This window comes from Dermacentor albipictus, chromosome 2 (genome assembly GCF_038994185.2).
Source record: "Dermacentor albipictus isolate Rhodes 1998 colony chromosome 2, USDA_Dalb.pri_finalv2, whole genome shotgun sequence".
Classification (NCBI taxonomy): Eukaryota; Metazoa; Arthropoda; class Arachnida; order Ixodida; family Ixodidae; genus Dermacentor; species Dermacentor albipictus.
In genome coordinates, this window is record NC_091822.1 from 21,081,017 (window position 1) to 21,097,333 (window position 16,317).

The 16,317-nt window shown below is 47.6% G+C and overlaps 1 protein-coding gene across 1 annotated transcript in view; it reads right to left on the reverse strand.

The window, feature by feature from the left end:
• Nucleotides 1-8,022: 8,022 nt before the first annotated feature.
• nes (lysophosphatidylcholine acyltransferase 3 protein nessy) overlaps nt 8,023-16,317 on the reverse strand; it is a 281,768-nt gene continuing 273,473 nt past the window's right edge. The window contains exon 12 of the mRNA XM_065426665.2: nt 8,023-10,814. Coding sequence (XP_065282737.1) covers nt 10,698-10,814 — 117 coding nt within the window. The 3' untranslated portion in view covers nt 8,023-10,697. The remainder of the gene's footprint in view (nt 10,815-16,317) is intronic.

Below are 16,317 nucleotides of genomic sequence, written 5' to 3' on the forward strand. Positions count from 1 at the left end.
ATGAGAAAGGGTCACAGGCGCAGCAAGCTGATATTCAGAGCACGTCCGAACTGAATAAAATTGAGCCTGTAGCGTTGAAGGCACCAGATACTGGAGAGGAAATGCCCGATGCGGGAAAGTTAGAAGAGCTATCTGCAGATTTGCTCATCGCGCCTACGTCAGACGGACTTAATAGGTAGCTAAAAGTCAGCCGGGCGGCTTTGATAGCCGAGCAAAAAAAGGATGGCAGCCTAGAAAACATACTCTGCACTGTCAAGGAAGGTATCACCAAGAAAAATGTTCGTTTTGTGAAAAGAGGTGGGGTCCTGTACCGGAAGTATCTAGAACGCAGGGGAGTGGAGTTCGATCAGCTGATCGTGCCTCAGTGCTACCGTCAGGATCTGTTGCGCTTGTCGCATGGGGGTTCGTGGTCCGGACACCTAGGAGTTAAGAAAACTAAGGACCGTCTCTTGCAAGAGTACTATTGGCCAGGGTGTTTTCGGGACGCAGACCACTTTGTGAAGACATGTGACACCTGTCAGCGGGTGGGCAAACCAGGGGACAAATCGAGGGCGCCGTTGAAGTTTTTACCTATCATTACGGGGCCTTATAGACGGCTCGTTATTGATACAGTGGGACCTCTGCCGGTAACAACCATGGGGTACAGACACATTTTGACTGTGATCTGCCTGCAGCGACAAAGTTCCCTGAAGCAGTGCCGCTTAAAGAACTCAGCTCAGTTGAGATAGTCAATGCACTACTGTCCATATTTGCGCGAGTTGGTTTTCCTGCGGAAATTCAATCAGATCAGGGCACAGTGTTTACTAGCGCTTTGACGACAGCCTTTCTCGAAAGGTGCGGGGTAAAGCTGTTACACAGCTCAGTGTACCACCCACAGTCGAATTCCCTTGAGAAGCTCCACTCCGTCATGAAGCGCGTGTTGAGAGCATTGTGGTTTGAACAACAAACTGACTGGGAGCTGTTTCTGCCTGGGGTGATGTTTGCATTGAGGACCGCGCCGCATGCGGCTACGGGGTTTTCGCCAGCTGAGCTGGTGTGCGGTCGCTCGCTGCGATCTCCGCTTCGCATGCTTCGAAACGGATCACTGCCCTCTCCAATGGCTGCAGACCATTTGTTCCACAAATGGCCGCCTCCTGCGCTGGAGCCTCGCTTTGCAACAATAGTCCTTTGAGGTGCGTTACAAAAAGGGAAGTCTCAACGGTAACGTCGATGGCTTAAGTCGAAGCCCCTAACGTAGGAATCAGCCTCAGAGTTGTTTGTTACTGATGTTTTTCTTCCTGAGGCAGGATTTTTAACATATTGCTTTTGTTTAGTGTTTCAATGTCATGATGTGCTTTCTAGTGCAATTTTCCAATTTGTGGACGCATTCTGAGTGCTGCTAGACTACTGTAAGTAACTAGGCAGTAGAAAAAAAGGGGGGAAAGAGCCTGGCATGGCTTAGTGAGGGTTGTGCCGTGCTTGCTGACTGAGCGGATGAGTTTCGGCGTAGTTCTAACGCTTGCTGGGAACGAGAGAAAATGGCAACTCTCCCGAAGTCATTTTGCAGTGTCCTGTGTGAACCTGAACGTGAGAACGAGGCCTTCTCTGTGCGCTGCGCTCAAGAAACGCCGAGGGACGACCGACTTCGGTAGAGCATCATCTAGCGACATCCCTCCGGACAGCGGATGCAGTCCCCTGACCATCGGGATCTCCCGGCGAGGCGGTCTGTTACGTTTCGCCTACGACGCGCGGTATAGCCGGCGCGGATGCAACGGACGTCGGGGCTTCGTTCAAAGCGGCGGACATTTTGGCTCGTTCATCGCCGCCGCGACGCCTTCCCGCCAAGCGCGTCCAGGCATGTTTCAATGCCACGTGTCTTCAAGTGTGCGTGTGTGTGTGTGCATGTTGGCGCCCACGCTTGTCAAAGCGCGGCAGCCGGGGAGAGGAGCTCCCCAAGTGAGAAGCGAGGAGGTCTGAACGGCGCCGGCCCGGCGGATGCGTCACTACACTCGTCTCGACGTGTCTCTCAGCATGTCCGTGGCGTCACCACGTGTGCCTCTGACGAGGCACTCCTTCTTGCCCTCGACTCCGAGAGTATAAAAGCAGCTGCCCCCGGACGCCAAGAGAGAGGCTCTGATTTCTTCTGTTGAGTAACGTGCTCTCCCGTCTCTCCACTTCGGTCGACCTGACCGGCCGCTCTTTTGCGATGCTAGCTAGAATAAACAAGTTGTTCTGTTGGCAGTCGACTCATGCTTTGCCAGGACCTTCGGATGCTTCCAGTTGTGCCCCAGGCCGCCTGGCCAACGCTACCCTTGGGGCTTGCGACCCAGTTGCAACAACGGGTGTCAGCGGTCCGATTACAATAGCGCAGTGCCCCGCGCATCTTGGCCAGGGCCGCCTTGAGGTCGGAGAGTTGGAGCAGTTGGCCCAACTCCGGATTATCCTTGCCCGCATAAAGATATTCCGTGCCGTTGGGGTCCTGTTTCTGGCACAAATACTTGTCCCGTAATGTCCTGGCCAGTTATGTTGTGGTGCCTGAAAAGTTGTGGTGTGCGCGTTGTGTCTTTGTGTGTTTCCTCTTGATTGTGAGAGGTCAATGAGACTGCATAAAAGCTTGTGCCGGCGCCAGCGGCACCTGCCTCGGGCAGACGTCAGCGGCTGCGTAATTCTGATGCGACGTCGATGCTACTGCTGCTACACCCTTTGGCTGAATCGACCATCCCACATGGCACCAGTCAGCCTCTGTCTTTAGCCGCTGTCTTTAGGAGAAAGGAATGTGGCAATCCAGGTGCCTTCCCGCGCCTAATTCCCCACTTCGCGCGTTCTGCTTAGCCAAATCTCCGGGAACCACCGCCGCGTTGGCAACATGGCGGACACGGCTAGTGCGCCGGGGCTAGTTTCCCGCGCAAACGGTACTTCTCCCTCCTGTGTTGAGACACCGCGCGAGCCTACGTCACCATACGTTCCCTGATTGCCCTCCCGAGTGGTGGGACCCCTGCGCCCTCTCAACCCGAGCTCTCGTCCGCTGAAGGCTTCAACGCCGCGGCTGGTGCTCATAGGCCCGCAACAAGTTGGTCACCTGGCACCTTTGCTCCGACGCCGTGACTATCGCACTGTGCTGCATATCGGGTTAACAAACAGGTGTTCTTTAGCGATCTGATTCCGGAGCTTTCTCTGCGATATGTCGGCGAGTCCACGAACCCTGCCGTAGCGCCTTTGTGCGCAGCGGAATGCACGAGCGCCATGCTCTTTCCTGACCGTCCCTAGTAGGGTGAACCTGGCTCAAACCCATTTGCACACCGTCGACAGTCCTTGTTAGATGGTCTCTGCCGCATTTTTTTTATTGAATGCATGTAAGAATATTTTGGCCTTTCGTGTTGGAGGTGAAACACAAAGTACCACCAAGTGCGCGAGTTAACAATTGAATTACATTATATACCGAACTTGTGGTCAGGAAAACAAGCAATTCTCAAAACAAAACGATAGTGACAAGCACAGTTTTAAGTTGTCTGATTGTGACTGATTCTTGGGGTACATGCCGCAGGCTTTTAAGGCAAATTTGAAGGCTTTTCTACGTTCTTAGGTGTTACTATATAAAATGTTGCAACATATATGTTCAATAATTTTTCGATATCACTTCTTTCTTAAGGCATGTCACCAACTTCATAAACGGATATTCTGAAAAACTATCAGTTATAGCACGTTTAATATTCTAAGCTCTCTCGTTCAAGAACATTTTGCAAAAAGAATTAAGTTTCCATCTTAAACCACTGAAATGTAATGAATGTTTTTCCAACCCCTCCTGCTCGCATCTGAAGCCGAAACTCAACTTCTTTTCAACAATTTCATTAAAGACATTACTTGCTTTGAATATTCATCATTATCATCAGCCTGGTTACGCCCACTATAGGACGAAGGCCTCTCCCACACTTCTCCAACTACCCCAGTCATGTACTAATTGTGGTCATGTCGTCCCTGCAAACTTCTTAATCTCATCCGCCCACCTAACTTTCTGCCGCCCCCTGCTACGCTTCCCTTCCCTTGGAATCCAGTCCGTAACCCTTAATGACCATCGGTTATCTTCCCTCCTCATTACATCTCCTGCCCATGCCCATTTATTTTTCTTGATTTCAACTGAGATGTCAATAACTCGCGTTTGTTCCCTTACCCAATCTGCTCTTTTCTTATCCCTTAACATTACATCCATCGTTCTTTCCATAGCTCATTGCGTCGTCCTCAATTTAAGTAGAACCCTTTCATAAGCCTCCAGGTTTCTACCCTTTACGCGAGTACGGGTAAGACACAGCTGTTATGCACTTTTCTCTTGAGGGGTAATGGCAACCTGCTGTTCATGATCTGAGAATGCCTGCCAAATGCACCCCAGCCTATTCTTATTCTTCTGATTATTTCAGTCTCATGATCCGGATCTGCGATCACTACCTGCCCTAAGTAGATGTATTCCTTTACCACTTTCAGTGCCTTTACAACTTCCAGTGCCACTTCGCTACGTATCGTAAACTGCTGTTCTCTTCCGAGACTGTTAAACATTGCTTTAGTTTTCTGCAGATTAATTTTTAGACCCACCCTTCTGCTTTGCCTCCCCAGGTCAGTGAGCATGCATCCCAATTGGTCTCCTGAGTTACTAAGCAAGGCAATATCATCAGCGAATCACAAATTACTAAGTTATTTCCCATTAACGCTTATCCCCAATTCTTCCCAATCCAGGTCTCTGAATACCTCCTGTAATACGCGTGTACTCATTGTCATCCCATTGTTCTGATACCGTTAGCTTGCCATCGTAGTCATTGCGTCGTTGTCATAGTCGTAATCATTCATTCGTGTCATATAGTCGTTTCATTATTGCGATTCTATTTTCACATCCGACTTCCATCATGCTGTCGGCGTTGCGCTATTATCGTCATAGTCTGCATGATCATACAAAAGTCATGCCATCGTCGTCATACACTCATCATCGCATTGTTCTGATACAGTTATCTTGCTACTGTCATCATCTATCCATTGTCATATCATCTACATGGTCGTTCCGTTGTCGCGATTCTAACATCGTCACCCCACACATTGTGTCATCATCACACTGTTGAAATTCACCGTCATCACTTCAGAGCCACTGGCCTGGAAGCACGGCCTTAGAGATGCCACAACTTTGTGAATTTGTATATACGCATCTCTTCCTTATACCATCATCATCATTCATCAGCTCTTTCCCTCCTCGTCCCTTTTCCCCGGTGTAGAGTAGCAGGCTGAGGTTGGTCTGAGCAAGTTATAGCTCAGGCCGACCTCTCTACCTTTCTGTAAATAAACTTTCCTCTCTCTTGTCATCACTTCACAAAACCATCCCATTGTAGTCATCCCGTCACCGACATGCTTTCATCGTTCCTTCTCTGTCATTTCAACATAATTATGCTGTCATCATTCGTGATTATGCCCTCGTCATGCCGTCATATTGTTGTGTCCTTGTCATATCATCGTTGTCATGCCACCGTGGCCACCACTGTCATTATACCACCATCATGCATTCATTAGGCTGTTTCAGAATAGGGGACCCAAAGATAAGGGGCCTTAATGATTAGAGTCCTGCCACAGTGCATGCGCCTAATCCAAACAATCTCTTTGGGTTTGGGTTTTGCATGCCCTTAATGCTAAATTTCAAAATAGCGTGGGTGCCCCTAATGCCCCAAACCTTCTTTTCATTTTCTGAACGTCACCGCAAACATCTCACAAATGCATCAACGCCTCCTCACTGAAAATTATGAACTCTCAGGGATACTTTTCATCCTGTAAACTATTACAGATTGCAATACTTCACTTTATTTTCTCTGGCATTATGCTTTCATTTTCTTCCATGTGGAGGAAGGGCTCTGTAGTAGCGTGACTATGCCATTGTTGTAAACCCAGCTTCGTCATCTGGCTGTCATCATACACTCATCGCCGTCCATTGTCCTCGTGCCGTCATTGTCATTTCACAGACGTCCTCCAAGTGCCGCCATCGCCATATCGCCTTTTTCTTTCTATTGATTCGCCGGATTCGGGTGGACCTCATCCCGAGAAACATGAACCCGGAGTATAACAAGGACAGAAGAGTGGCGAGGGCCAAGGCCCTCATCGACTTTCACGCCAAGGACGAGCAAGCAAGGTTCGTGGATGCGGCAGAATACCAGGGAGACTGCGCAGCGTTCGTAGCTACCGCCATCAAGGCGTCGTCCGGCGCGACGAGGGCAGCGGCGAGCTTGCGGGTCCGCGAGGCGTGTCAGGCGGAGGAGGTGGCCATTGCCCTAGCCATTGCCGACCCCAGGTGCCAGACGGTGTTGTGCGATTCCCGAAGTGCAGTGTGAAATTATGCAAAGAGCAAAGTGTGTGGTGAGGCTGTGCGCGTTCTGTGCTCGGCTGACCTGCAACGACAGCATCGGTATGTTAGAATCAAGTGGTTCCCGGCGCACGCGGGCAACGATGCGTCCGAGAAGCACGATAACCACAACGAGACGGCACACGCAGTGGCGCGAGCGCTAACCAACCGCGCTGCTGCAACCGACCGTCCAACATGGTGTAGTGCCAAGGACCGCATGACGATGTTCAACGAACTTACACAGTTCCACCGTCTGGCTCGAAGGACTTTCCCACCCACGCACCCGGGGCTGAGCCGAGTGGAGGTGGTGCTGTTCAGACAATTGCAAACTGGTTCTTTACCCACCCCAGTGTTAATGACTCATCTATACCCTAAATTATATGTGAGTGATGTGTGCTGTGTGTGCCAGCGGGAGAGGGCCACCCTGACGCACATCCTATGGGATTGCACCAAGTTCCCCAGTGAGGCTTCGACAAGTACAACGATTCCGCCACGACTCGCGGCTGCGGCGGAATGCTATGACCACGAAAGCCAAACCTGGGCCGTCCAGCAGGTCTCGGCGGCTCTTGAAAGACAAAGGCCGAGCAAAACCGACAAAACGTTGCCCCTCAGGGCGACCGACCGCGGGAGTAACACGCGCTGGAGTTGAGTAGAGACCACCCGCTGAGAAGACGTCTGGGCCTGCGTCACGGCGCCATTTAGTCATGGTGTTGTTCTGCAGGCGACTACATGAAATTGTCTCTCTTTCCATTGATGCTATTCCTTCGTCATTCTATTGTTGCCACTGCATCATCATCATAGTCATCATCACACTAATTCTCATGGGCGACCTTGGCAAGCAAGTGCCATACCAAAGTAGGCTGATCCCGGACACAGCTTATGTTGCACGTAGCCGAAGCAATAGAAGTCTCAGAATGACTGCTACATATCTGAAATAAACGTGACTTTAGCAATAGGGTGTTTGGCTACATGGCTTGAATGCTAATTGCATTTGTTGACAGTCATTGTGAGACGGGTTCTGCCTTTTTTTCATGCTTTTTGAACTACTTCTAATTAATATGTGAAATACGAATATGTTGCCAAATATGGGTCACTGCCTTTAGCAAGGCTAAGTGCTGGGTTAGTTTGAACATGGTAAAAAAAATTTAACCAGCAAACTTTATGCATAAACAGAGACAAGTACCCAGGACGATTCTAAAGCAGCGTCATCCTGCGCACTTCTTGCCTCTGCATCAAGTTTGCTGGTTTAATTCTCTGTTTACTGCCAAGTGCTCCCAAACTCTGTTGCGAGCATACTTTCTGGAAGTATTTATGCAAAAGCTGAAAGCGGCCAATGACAGTTGGCGGGCTATCCGGAATGTAATATTACCTGCTGTTCAATGATCTACCATTTCTTTGACTGGCAAGTACAAAGTGAAACTAGAATGCAAATTCTGCAAGACACTCATAAGTGCCACGCCCTATTTTGTGCTAACTTTGACAATCGGTGCAAACCCACTAGGCATACCTAGTGGTTTCCTAGTGGTAGTCTAGTGGGTACCTAGTGATAGTCTAGATACCTTTATACCTTAAGCTAAATTTACTACATCTACTAAATACAAAAGGTATATGTTGGCATCCAACAAAGGGCCCGATTACCAGCCAGCTGTTGAATACATAATGAAACATCAGGCAGCATCCACAAGTCAAAACAAAACTTTTATTATTTATTAAGGCACCTTCATGTATGCTGTGTAATACTGCACAAGAGAACGAATATGATCGTGAGAAACCAACTGCGTCAAAATCAAAGTTAATGGACCAATAAGGCAGGCAAGCCTTCAGCATACTCCAGCAATGCAGGGCAGCTGTGGTTCAACATGCATGAAGAAAATGGACACCATAAGCTGCCACAGCACCATTTTGGCATTCTGTGCTGCTCCTTATCACCCACACTGCATTGCCAACTCTAGTGCCATTAAAATTGCAACCACACAAATGCTAATAAGAACAGCAAGCACCAGCCAATTTTGAAACACACCACACAGAATTATGACAGTGAGAAGGAGCAAATAATGCGTAAGATTGACTCAAAAGGTGTCTCGGCCTCATAGCCAGTCACCAAGTGCCAGTGCAACGATGTGATGCTTTTCCACTATACTTGCATAGGCATATTATTTAAACAAAACTTAATGCTTTTCTATTGCGTGTCACCTGCAAAGGGTGCCAAAGCTTCGTCAGTGAAGAAACATCAACATGTCCTGCCTCTTTATGTGCTAAGAGACTACAGGCTATTTCTTGACAAAATCTGCCAGGCTGTACAGCAAGCCCTGAAGAAGGGAGGCCAATGCTTTACAAAGGCGAACTTATCGAATTGACAGGGCTGCTTTGCAATTTTGACTGCATATTGGTTCAGTCCAAACTAGCACCAGCACATTTCACTCCATCACAAATGAAATAAAAGGCCTATTAAGAGAGGAAAAAAAAAAGAGCTGATAGGAGAGAGAGAGGAAAAAAAAGGAGGAAAAATGAGAGGAAAAAAAAAAGAGCTGATATCGGGGCAACATGCTGTGAGTGTTCAGCAAACTCAGTGCCACTTAGCAGCTTGTCTATATCATTATCATCAATTTGCACTCCAGCATAATGAAAGGTCTTTGCGTGCTTGTCAACATTTTTGGCACTGAGGCAAACTCAGTGCCAAGCTGCCAGATGCATTGCATTGCGTGGCAGCCAAGTACAAACTTTAAATGCTGCATGTGCACATAAGGTGTTGGAAAGCTACTGGCACAGAGCACATTGAAGCGCAGAATGAGTCTCACCATACCAGGCCAGTTTCAGAAAAAGGCTACGACAAGGAGTGAGCTCCCCAATGCATGATGTGCAAGGCTTGCCACAATGGCACCCGGGTATATGTGATCTAACATTTGCCTCGTACAATGGCCAGAGTAAAACATTGTCCTGGTGGTGAAAATTATTTATTGGAATCTACGCCTGGTCTCGGTATTACTATCATGATAATATCCTACCACCTGGAGCAAGACAAAATTCACCTAGTCAAGGCAAGAAGGGGCTGCCGCCATCACAGCACTCAATCCCTGAAAAGTGAGAGTGAACCATAGCTGCACCCATCTGCTGACACTATAACAAGGCAGCTACGAGGAAACCATTTTGCTGCTCGAGTATGGTATCCCATCAAGAGACAGCCACAACTCTGTGGAGATTGCAACGAAGCCCTACGCTATCGATTCTATTTACAGGGAACAGGTCGACTCCAGTGCACTGCTATAAAAGTAGTTCAGCTGCCTTTATAGGATCCGCTACTTTCAGCTGAGCTAAAGTTGAGACACTTCCTACAACGATGCACCTAAATGAACTGCTGATTGAAAAGACCTAAGTATCTAGCTCCCTCTGGTATATTCCGCATAACCAGAGAACAAAATGCAGCCATCTCGATAGAAAGTGTGTCCATACCTTAGTCATAACAATGCACAAGTACCTGGACAGAATTCACAGCTCTGAGCACAAACACAGCCCTTCAGTTAGACAAGCAATTTGGTCCACGTGACCACCTCGAAAGCGGTGGTCAAGAAGGGGGCACAAACCAAGGCACTCGATAGGAAACAAGAAGCAACACAATGTCAACAGCACAACCATGCAAACTTGCAGCAGCGAACAAAAAGTAGTCCACAACATTGAAGATGTTTTTTCGTGTGAGGAGACTTGAGTGGCCTCAGCACAAATGTGCTTATGATTGTACTGCACTTAGTATTACGCTGACAGAAGAACTAAAGAACGAACATAAATGTGGATGTGCATGGCACAAGCTTTTGTTCCTTTTTTGTTCGTTCTTTAGTTCTTCTGTCAGTATAACACTTGGCGCAATACAATCGTGAACGTCTACCAACTAGCTCTGTTCATTGTTTTACTAAACAAATGAGCTGCTCGGCTGCTCAGCACACTTGGGGATGAAGAAGTCGCAATGCATAGCAACATCCATTTGTTCACGCTACAGTCATGCTCCATGTTGGCACATCTTGGCACTGATGTGCCACTTGATGTGTCGGAACACAGTTTGCACCTGAACCCAAAAACAGGACAAAACAACAGGCAAGCTAAGAGCCACCTAATGATGCACAGTACTGGCTGTTGTACACACTTCAGGTTCAGGTACGAGCTATGCTGCGACTTCACTGCATGCAGCAACAAAAGTCCGAAGATTAAATGTGTCATGTTTGCAAATGGCGGAGACTATTTGTGTACATCCTTCCTCAAAGCTTCAAAACTGCTGGCAAACCTTTCTATGACAGGCTCGCATTTAGCTACACCTTCCCAATAAAAAAAAGAAAACCAAACAGGGCCTCGTGAGCGAGTTGCATCACTCGTTCTTGGCAGGTGCTTGTGGTGGCCTGGGTAGAGCCTTCATCACAACCACTGATAGTGGCATCCAGCTCAGGTAGATGATGTGCCCAATCCAATAGACTCGGCTGTATGCCTGCACAAGACACAGCGGCACACGCAGTTAACAAATCTGACCAGTACTCAGGTCATTAAGGACAAAAATCACATCCTGTTGGCTATAAACACAAATTGTATTTCATCTACACTAATTTCATCTACAGCATGATCAGACAATGGACAGAGGAATTGACACAATACATCGCTCATAAATAAAAGTTTCAGTGAAAGGAAACTTGCTCATGCAAGTTAGGAGCAATTCACAGCATCAAAAGAAATTGAAATAATTTCGCGTTGAAATAATTTGTTGATGTATTGATTCAAGTTTGTAACCTCCCTGCTGTAATGCCCTACGGGGCGATGCAGGTAACTAATAAATAAAAATAAATAAAAAGGATACACAACAACCAGGAAGGGAGAGATGGGAGTAAATATGGCATTGGTTATACCATTAAAAAAGCCTTTCTTTTCCCACAGAAGCTGACATCAATTTGGCAGGAGGGTTCACATGCAAGGATAAAAAGAGCTGACAAATTGCTTTTTTCTTTTCTTCTTTTTTTTTGAAGAACCGAATTTCTTATTAATATGCAGAGAGTAACCCAAAAATTGTGATCAGTACTTTATCTTTTATTAAAAGCATGTATGCGATATAAAAATTCATTTTTATTTGCATGCTGCTGGCCCCTTGTTGGTTCATTGTCGTTGCTGGCCCACAGCGCATCATCTTCAGTGTTGCCCAGGCAGTTTGAGATTACCATTTTCATGAAACCACAAGTGAATGTGTTGAAGAGAATTGTGGTCCATGCTTCCAGGATCATTGCTCCAGAATCATTACTCTCCAGTGGCCTGGAGGTGTGGAACAAATTCTCAAGATGACACCAGTTTCGAGATATTAATTCCCAAGCTTCGTGGAGAAATGCATTGACATTCCAGTTACTTTCCTGCTTCAATGCCTAAAACAATGTTTTGATAAGTAAGGTTTAACAGCACATATCTCGTAAATGGTGTCATTCACACGACTATCTTCAAGTGGATATGCCTTGCAGCTTGACCTGCTAGAATTTGTAAATTGCAATATGTGACAAAAGGTTATTAGTTAAAAACTTTGTGAATGAATGTTTGTTAATTAGTCGACTATGCATTTCATTTTTTTTACACCCGTAATGTCTGCCTCTTCGAGTAGACCAGCTCATGGACTAGAATTCTGCTATCACAAAAAAGCAATTTTTTAAGATTCTTGAAAGTGTTCACTGAAACAGCCTGTGTCTGTGAACTGAGACAGGAAGAGCCATGGCAACAACCTGAAGAGAAGTTGAGTCATCAGGCACATCGCAGACACAGCTCGCGTCAAATTCGTCAGCAGAACCGAGGCACTTGCCATGAGGCGAGCTTGACGGACACGAAAACGGATTAAAAACGTAAAGTGCACTGGAGCCCTGGTGAATGGGAAGGAGATCAAAGGGAAGCAAGAAGGAATAATGGCGTGCAGCAAGCTAAAACGGCGTGAATAGAACTGTTGAATCGTTGAAAGCAGCACAGGAAACAGGCGCACGGGCAGAAGAAAAAGGAGGAATATCAGTGCCGGTGGTGACAAACACTCGAGCAGAAAACAGAGGCAAACCTTGAGAAAGATTGCTGCAAAATGGAGTCAGCACTAGTTCTGCATGGGCACAATCAATAACTGCGTGATGAAATGGCAGGAAGTCCCATCCTAGAATGATGGCACGAGAGCAGTGAGGAAGAACAACAAACTCAGTGTGGTAAAAACTGTCTTGTATGGCGACACGGAAGGTGCATGTTCTTAAAGGCTCAATTGGCTGAGTGCTTGCTGTACGTAGCAAAATGGCAGAAAACAGCGTCGCAAATTTTTGGAGTGTACGGCGAAGCTGATCGGCAATCACTGACACTGCAGCACCCATGTCGACAAGCGGGTGAATGGCGATACCTTTGGTGTAGACTTCAATGACGCTCGCAGGGAATAAACGAGGGCTTGAGCAGTTCGATGAGATCACAGTTCTTGCCTCCGGAAGTGCACCTTTTAGTTTTCCTAAAAAGAAAACTAAAGGGCAGCAGATAATGGGGGAAAGTGAACATCGAGGGGGAGATGGAGGCCAACGGGTGCTGAAGCTTCGGGGAAGAGGAAGCGAAGGGTGGTACTGGTGGAGCATAGCGGGACTGGGAGTCAGGAGCATGCCCTTATGGTCTTGCAGTATCGGGACGGTACCAACTCTGCCGGAGGCAGAACCGTGCCACATGGCCAGCAAAGCCAGACGTGTAGCAGTTGGGCCAGTTGTCTTGGGTACGCCATGAATTGTGAACAGGGGGCCTTGGTTGGGGTGCTCAAAGCTGAACCAGGTGGAGCGGTTGTGGATACACGCTGAAGCCACTTCGGGGCTTGTAGCTCAGAGCTTCAGAATGCGACATGTAGAAGCTGCTTGTGGCTGTGTAATGCACAACTGCAGGTGGAGGTCTTACACTGGCGACGATAGCAGCGTACATGAGTGGAACCGGCGCTGGAGGTGGCTGATTAGGGAGGGGTAATGCGTCGCTGACTTGTTCGTGTATGACCCATCGAAGTTCGGAAACAAAGACGACTCAAGACGACTGGATAGCAGGCAGAAGTGATAGTTGGCACGCAACTTCCTCACGAACAAATTATCTTATTTGATCAGGCAATGAGTAGTGGGCGGGAGCAGCACTGGAACTGTCAGTTAGGGCCAAAATCGTGTAGTCCGGCATGACAGCTCGGCGTGTAGTAAGGCGTTGTTTGCAGAGCGTGTTGCAGCTCTGGCACAGTGTAATCATGTCGTCAACCGCTTGAGGATTTTTCACCAAGAACATTTAGAAGATGTCATCCTCTATGTCTTTCAGGAAATTTTTTATCTGTTCAGCTTTGGGCATAGCAGAATTAATGCGCCGGCAAAGGTCAACTACATATTCAATGTAGCTACATATATTCAATGTTTTCATATACATATACAATAACTACATATTCAATGTTTTCAGCCTTTTGCTGAGCGTGACCATGCAAGCACTGTTCCGCGCGAAGCTTGTGCACAGCAGGGCAACCAGACTTCTTTGAAAGAATGCGTGAATGCTGTCCAGGTGGAAAGGGTGCATTCATGATTCCGGAACTAGAGATTAGCGACTCCAGAAAGACAGAAGATGACATTAGTCGGTTTAGCTGTGACATCCCATTTGTTATGAGCACTTATACGGTCATATGACGAGAGCCAATCCTCCATGTCGTGATAATCAGTGCCACTGAAGACAGGAGGATCTCGTTGGCATAGAGAACAGGAGCAGAGGGTAGGCGATGCCTAGGCAGGAGTGGGCTGCGTGGCGTCCTCAGGCATGGCAGAGACGAGAGGGAGCTTCTGGCTGCGAAGTTCCAGGTCGGTAAAGGGCCCAGCACCTCCACCAAATTGTCGATAGGTGTTCTGGGGTAATTAATGAAGCTGTCAGAGAGCCACACAGCTCGCAGCGAGAGGCCACACTGCTCAGGCGATCCGGGCACACGGCTTGAACTAAACTCGTCGTCGTCATCCTTGAAGCAGTGCCTACCGCTTGTAAACACTACAGTCAAACCTCGATATATCGAACACGGATATATCGAATTATTGCGTATATCGAACACTTTCTATATCACGTGGAAAATCGCATGCATTTTAAATTTTTTATTTCGAACGGGGCCGGATGTAAAATGGATATATCGAACTCCATCACCCCAGACCAAGTGCACTCTGTTGACAGGAGGTGAGCTTTCCCGCAACACTTTCGAAGATAGCGGTGGTGCGATGGGCGTTCCAAACTGCTGCGTACGACAGCTGCCCACATCGGTTGCGCCGAGGGCGCCATTTGAACGGCGTACGCATGCGGCGGCTTGGCGTGGCTGTGGCTTGGCCAGGTTGGCTAGTTTGACAACGTCAACGACACGTGCGTCTCGGTGCTGCATGGTGCTGCCGCTTGTGCTACGCCAGTCATTGTTATGCCCCAACCACTGGCACGCGCCAGAAAGCTTCGGCGCGCGCCTAATGCCCCAACCACTGGCATGCGTCGGCCTGTGGTTGTCGTGGCCTGTCGTGGTTGGTGTGATGGCTGCAAACGCGAAGAAGCGAACGTCCCTGACATTTGCTGCGAAATTGGAAGTGATACAGCACGTTGAAAATGGAGAAAAAAAGTCGAGCGTCGCCGAAGCTTTCAACATCCCAAGGAGTACTTTGAGCGCTCTGCTGAAAAACAAGAGTGACATAAAGGCCAAGGCGGAACAGAACCAGCACTCAGGCGCGCGGCGGGTGCGCAAAGCTGCCTTTGAAGACGTCGAGAAGGCGCTGTACAAATGGTTTATCGACGTAAGGCCCGGAAGAATGCCAGCTCGAAGAAACCTGGAGCCAGTTGGAGCACTTTGTCGGTGCTGAGCCACACAGCTTGTGCATTGAGGACTTCGTTGGCAGTGACGACAGCACCGGAACAGTGGCGGAGTTAACAGACGTGGAGATCGCGGCAGAAGCGACTGCTGAGCGGCCAAGAAAACGCTGCCGAGGATGATCCAGCAAGCGCTCATGTTGCCCAGCTCCCTACTGCAACTGAGGCTGTAGCTGCTTTGGCCGTTGTACGCCGCTACTGCGGTGCAATAGAAGGCACTGGACTGTCTCTTGCGGACCGTTTGGACTATGTTGAGGACGCCGTGGTCAAGCACGCGGTTGCCAATATGAAACAGGCTACGCTGCTTCAATACATTCAGTGAACAAAATAAATACTTTGTTTGAAGCTTCATGTGCGTATCTATTGCGCCACGATTAGTTCATTGATTTATTTGTGCTAGTCTTTTACGCGTTTCCTACGTGATTTTATATATCGAATTCTGGCTATATCGAACTATTTTGCTATCACCACGCTGTTCGATATATCGAGGTTCGACTGTATATCTTATGGCAGCAAACTACACTAGGTTGACATGAAAGAGAAATGTGATGAGTTAGGCATCCTTCAAATTCATCAACTGTTTTATTTTGTTGTGTTGATGCGGTATTATTATTCAAATGAATATAAAACACATGTTAAAAAAAAATATCACATTGAGGAAAACAGAACGTTTCGTTAAACCATGGGTCTATACTATTTATGGTAAAAAGATGGGCAATTACGATGTACCAGCTATATTTAATGAAATATGTACCTAGTGATTTATCTCTTGCAACTAGCAATAAAAAGACCATGACTGATATAAGATATTGGTGTGTAAATTTAATGCCTTGTCTATAGCTTGACTTGTTTTGTATGGCTTAGTTTATGTTGCCGGTTTTATTGATGATGTCGTGATTGATGATGTATAAGCTGTACTGACAAATAAAGTTTGACTTACACCTGCCTTCTTGTGCTACAAACAGGAACTACAGAATCCGTGGAGCCATCGTAATCAAGCAGCTGGCACCCATGAGGTGCCCCTTTCTGCGCCTCATGCCCTAGTGCGCGTTCGAGATGCCTGGTTTTTGCACAGGACTACCAAACTTTGGCAAGAGTCAACCAGGCAAAGCGCT